Source organism: Chenopodium album, chromosome 15 (genome assembly GCF_948465745.1).
Source record: "Chenopodium album chromosome 15, dcCheAlbu1.1, whole genome shotgun sequence".
Lineage (NCBI taxonomy): Eukaryota > Viridiplantae > Streptophyta > Magnoliopsida > Caryophyllales > Amaranthaceae > Chenopodium > Chenopodium album.
The window spans coordinates 48,416,458-48,422,408 of record NC_137848.1 but is presented as its reverse complement, the minus strand read 5'-3'; the positions used below and the strand labels follow the sequence as shown (position 1 = coordinate 48,422,408).

General features: G+C 34.5%; 1 protein-coding gene across 2 annotated transcripts; it reads left to right on the top strand.

Moving 5' to 3' along the window:
• The first annotated feature begins 845 nt into the window (after positions 1-845).
• LOC145583257 (glycerol-3-phosphate dehydrogenase [NAD(+)] GPDHC1, cytosolic-like) lies at positions 846-5,431 on the top strand. 2 transcript variants are annotated; one of them, XM_081640457.1, is made up of 5 exons: positions 846-2,543; positions 3,398-3,520; positions 3,857-4,104; positions 4,769-4,908; positions 5,003-5,431. In XM_081640457.1, the coding sequence occupies exons 1-5, from the start codon at positions 1,889-1,891 to the stop codon at positions 5,133-5,135; spliced, it is 1,299 nt and encodes a 432-aa protein (XP_081496583.1). In that variant the 5' UTR covers positions 846-1,888; the 3' UTR covers positions 5,136-5,431. The 2 variants fall into 2 exon arrangements, with proteins under 2 accessions (XP_081496583.1, XP_081496582.1); XM_081640456.1 differs by having other exon boundaries at positions 3,299-3,520; positions 5,003-5,430.
• The last annotated feature ends 520 nt before the right edge of the window (positions 5,432-5,951 follow it).

The following is a 5,951-nucleotide window of genomic DNA, read 5'->3' as shown; positions in this document are numbered from 1 at the left end:
CTTGTTGTTATTGAGTCCACATCGATTGTCTAATTTCTTTCAGTTGGTTGCGACAAATCTTAAATTCACATATTAATTCAAATGTATGATTAACATCACATCATTTTTGAGCTGGTTTTGATAGCCTTATTTCTCAGGTAAAATCAAATATAAATGCTGCTGATTTTGTATCGATTTCTCGGGTCAAATCAATCTTTGAAAATTCTAATATTCCCATTATTATGGAAGCTAGCGGGCATGCCTAGAAACTTCGACATCTTCTAAACAACTGTAGTTGTAATGCCACAATTCATTCTATTTTGTTTTAAAGATTTTGGTCCACTAAGAATCTGACATGTGAAATGTAATTGTGAACGAGTGAAATTTCCGACCAAAGTTAGCATTAGATTTTAGTTGAATATGAGGAAGAGAAAGGGAAAAGCGAGGAAAAAGTAAAATTAACGAAATACTTTACCAAGTTTAGCATTGCTTTCGTTAAAAAAACCAAAAGCTTATTTTTCATTGCTTATATTCTTAAGTTACACTCCTTTTTTCATCACTTTATTTTTGTTAAACTAAAATTATTTTTATTTTTAATAAACTCGAACATAATTCCTTAGAATCAAGTTAGTCTAATTATCGCCCCTAATCAAGAGCGAGTTAAATGTCCCCAATGTTAGCTGTCATAGACCACAAGCTTGGGCTCAACATCAAAACAGTGCACGTTCAATTGCTCAGCAAAGAGGCAAAAACAGAAAGTTGTCTTGGAAAAAGGCAATGGTATGGGGTTTGCAGAATTACAGACTACAGAGTACAAATTCGACAAAAATGGCAAAAAAAAAAAAAAAAAAAAAAAACTGACAAAAAAAAAACCCCAAAATCAAAGGTTAGCTCCAAAAATTGAATTGGGTAGGCATGGGCAATGTGAAAAAGACTGAAAACTGTGATTTTCTCTCTCCTCCTCATCCTTAACAACAACATTTTCCCATGATATTTAATGACCGTTGGGGGAGTTGGCACACTGTATTTTCTAATAATGCTTCTTCATTCCTACCCAATTAATCCTTAATTAATCTTTCTTCTAATTTTGAATGTCTCTCCTATATAATTCAACTACTATTTTATAATACATGTGCCAAAACCCACATTTTTTTAATGCACTTTTGAGCTGGGTTTAGATTTTAGGCACCTAATTTTCTCAACTATAATTGCATGGTTTTTGATTAAATTAGTGGGGTTTTTGAGGGTTTTTCAAAAAATTAAAATTTTTAATTTTTTTAATGTATAATTTTGCCGTTTTGACTAGGGAAGAAGAAGGAAGAAGATGACAAGAAAAAGGTTTGAACTTTGAAATTTGATTTTGATTATTTATTATTAAATTAGTTAGAGATTGTTTTTGTTTTAGTGTTTTGGAAGTATAGCTAAGTAGATGAACAAACTTGACGGAAAAACCAAGGATATTGTTGGCAATATTTGTTGTTTATGTGCTGTTTTTTCAACTCTTTAATTGATTTGTTATTTTTCTTAGTGGTAATAAGATTTAGGGGCAAAATTATTTTAGCAAGTATATTTTGATTAGTTATGATTTAGGTGAGAAAATCCACCTATCAAGATTATGTTTTATTAGACATCAAGATTTTGTTTTGAATGATTGGATTTCTAATTTGGGGTACAAAGAGTTGAATATTGGTGTAATACGATCAGAATAGCAATACCGATTTCGGAATTGGAAGTGGGTATTGATAGAATTTTACTAGTGTTATTTAAGAAGCAAGCATTATTTAGTACAAGTGGGCTAGAAAATTGCAGACTGCCTGTTTGGTATAAATACAAGACTTTGGGGTTATTGTAGTGTTGATTTGAGGTGTGTCGTTGTATTTGGTGTTGATAATTGGTTTATATAGAAGATATGGTTGGAAGTGTTGAAGTCATGAATAATGGTTATAGTAATGGATCAATTCATAATCATAATGGTAATGAGGAAAAGCTCGATGAGCTTCGAAGGCTATTGGGAAAGGCCGATGGTGATCCTTTAAGAATTGCCGGTGTTGGGGCTGGTGCTTGGGGTAGTGTATTTCTAGCTTTGTTGCAAGATAGTTATGGTCGGTATCGTGATAAGATACAAATTAGGATATGGAGGAGGTGTGGAAGAGCAGTTGATAGACCAACTGCCGAGCATCTCTTTGAAGTGATTAATTCAAGAGAGGATGTATTAAGGAGATTGATTGGGCGTTGTGCATATCTGAAGTATGTTGAAGCGAGGTTGGGTGATCGAACGCTTTATGCAGATGAGATATTGAGGGATGGATTCTGCCTAAACATGGTTGATACTCCACTTTGTCCCTTGAAGGTTGTGACCAACTTGCAGGAAGCGGTTTGGGATGCAGACATTGTTGTGAATGGATTGCCTTCGACTGAGACTCGTGAAGTGTTTGAAGAGATCAGCAAGTATTGGAAGGAAAGGCTCACAGTTCCTATTATCATATCTTTATCTAAGGGAATTGAGGCTGCATTGCAACCTGTTCCCCACATAATCACTCCCACACGGATGATTCATCGAGCAAGTGAGAAAATCTCTTTCTCCCTCTTTTGATTAGCTGTATAATAAATCACTTGTTTCAGCGTGTTTCTTATTGATTTTTCCTTGCTAATTTGATACACTCCATTTAAGTCAATTGTTAAAATTTGTGGCATTTCGAGCAAATACATGTTCTTGTTGAATTCTCCCAACAACACTAGTGAGCATTGAGGAAACAAGTTAGTAAAGGTGTGTCCTTGGGTGTATTAAATTATTTTACCATTTTCATAGTCCTTGACTTAAATATTATTCACTGCAGATTACTTGGCATAACTAGCACTTAACGTTGTCATAACTTGTTCTGCCTTCTTAGAGTTTAGAAAATGGAAGGTGAGAAGAAATTGAGTGTTCTATGATCACGAATTCATGATTATCATGTCAAGTGGCGACCTACTTTTAAGAAAGGGAGCTTGATGGCAGACGCTTCTCTTTGTGCCAACTGTTTGATAATTGTTTCCTGTTATCATCTTGCTTCCCTTGTTTATAAGGCAACTACATGTTTAAGGAAAGAAGGCTAAAACCTAAAGAAGTTGAAAGATGTGCTAATTAGAAAAGTTATCACCCTATTAATTAATGAATATCATGTTCTGGCAAAATTGCTAGCTATACTGTAGACCCCAGTAGACTTGTGATCTATTGAACAATTCACGTCTCATTTTCATCTAACAAACTCATGGAAATTAGTTTTATGTTTGCACGCCTTGTTATATCAAAACTTAATCAATTATTCGTGCATTGCAGCTGGGGTACCGATGGAAAATATCCTTTATCTAGGTGGACCAAACATTGCCTCTGAGATCTACAACAAAGAATATGCTAATGCACGTATATGTGGTGCAGAAAAGTGGAGGAAACATCTAGCAAAGTTTCTAAGGCAACCCCATTTCATCGTGTGGGATAACAGTGACCTCGTCACTCATGAAGTTATGGGTGGTTTGAAGAATGTCTATGCTATTGGAGCTGGTAAGTTTGGCAATCTTCTGATTATTGGAGCTAACCCGTAGTTAATATATTCCTGATATTTATAATTACATTTTAGCGAAAACCTGGGACATCATTTACTATTATTATAAAAAAAGAGTAATTACATTTCAATGAGCTGAGGTGCCTCGTTATTTCTGAGCAGTTGTTACAAGGTATCTTACAGTGAAGTTCATATAAAGAAGGTACCTGAATGTTATATTTTCTGACACTAATGAAGTGTTCATATGTCAGCTTTAATAGGATGTATACAAAAACTTTCATCTAAATAAAAAAAATGATGAATCCAAGTTCAACCTCCATTGTTTACATTTTCAGGAATGGTAGCTGCCCTCACCAATGAAAGTGCTACCAGCAAATCAGTTTATTTTGCTCATTGTACATCAGAGATGATATTCATTACTCATTTGCTGGCTGAGGATCCTGAGAAGCTTGCTGGGCCGTTGCTAGCTGACACATATGTGACGTTATTGAAAGGACGGAATGCATGGTATGGACAAATGCTGGCAAAGGGTGGTTTGAACCTGGATATGGGTGATAGCATCAGTGGCAAGGGGATGATTCAGGTAATTCATTGCAAACCTTTCAATTTCTTTTTTTAGGGGTAGTGACCTCATGACCTGTTAGGCTGTTAGTTTTCTGAAGGCAACTAAGGAGCAGCAAGGAAGCTGCATATTTTGGTCACCATCATTGATAAATGCTATATGGGACCAGAGGCTTTCAGAAATCCGGAATCCCAATATCCTTAAATACTTCTACAATCATAACAGTCTGGCTATCTTGTAAAGTGGTCCCTTTATTTACCTTCTAGAACTAATGTTCTTCAAAAACTTTAAATTCTAAAATATTTTTTTAGTTTAAAGACCTTAACTTTAAATGTCCATCCAATTAAACCTGTAATCAAAGGAGGACCACAAGCTCGGGGCTCAATAAATGAAAATTTTTTCCCAGAAAAAGTGGTGCTTTAGGTGGAGTTAGGACTTAGGACACCTAATTCAGTAATTCTCCAAGGTAGATCTGCCAAGCTGGACTATTTATGGTCATGTCATCAATGGGATTAACACCTGGTTGAATTTTTGTGTCTTGTATTGTTGGTATTGTGATTATGATTTTATAATCACTCTTATAGTTGATAAAGAAAAATAATGCAAACTCGATAACATTAGTTCTCTTCGATGGATACTTTTGTCTTATCACTTTGTATAATGACTTTGAGCTTGAATTAATCAGGGTGTCTCAGCAGTTGGAGCTTTCTATGAGCTCCTGAGTCAATCCTCTCTGAACATGTCTCGGCATGGAGATCGCAAGCCAGTCGCTCCTGTTGAGTTATGCCCGATCCTAAAGACACTATACAAGATACTCATAAAAAGGTGATTTATACTCCTGCCAGATTAACTAGCTAATTTTGCAAGATACACATTACTGATGCTTAGTTTGTTGATTGCCTGATGTGATAATTTACAGGGAACAATCTTCAGAAGACATTCTCCAAGCACTGAGGGATGAGAACATGAATGATCCCCGGGATCGAATCGAAATTGCTCAATCACATGCTTTCTACATGCCTTCACTCCTGGGGAAGCCCATAGATTCATGATATCTCATTTTGAAATTATGCAGTGGATCAAAGAATGAATAACACTTCCACATCATATATAATGATTTATGAAGTATATTCTTATAATAAAGCTATTATACTAAAGGTCAAAAGATGCAGTTTACATACAAGTAGTACCATTCTTATTGTTTATTTTATTGAGAAGATGTCATTGGGAAGATACAATGTTAAATTTGTTTGAATCAAAAGTCCAGGTTATATTGTACATCCAATTATATTCCAAATGTATAGTGAAATTTGCCTCCAAATAAAACATCAATTCTTTGTAATTTTTCCATCAAAAAGAAAAAAAAAATCTGTATTTTTTTCTTTACAAAATTTTGTACAAGTGCCTTCTCTTAATCTCTTATTATATTCTCTTGAAAATATATATATATATATATATATATATATATATATTATAAAATAAGGGGAAAAGGAGAATAAGAGAGAGAGATGTAGAGAGGTAATAGTGTTATGTCTATATTCATCCATTTCATGACCATCTATATATATACAAGATGGAACATTGTAACCTATATGGACAATGAAGAGTCCATTCATGAGAGGGTTAATGTGACCTAATGACAAAGGAGGATTACAAGGGTGCTATTACAACCATACTTAAGATAGTCATAAAAGTGATATTTACAAGCTATAATGACCATCCATTATTAACATATTTTATAACACTCCCCCTTGGATGGTCATTATCTTAAAATAGAATAATGCGCATATATGCTGCCTCATTAAAAACCTTTCCAGGAAAAACCCTGTGGAAAAAAAACCATGGATAAGGGAAAAAGAGTACAGCGC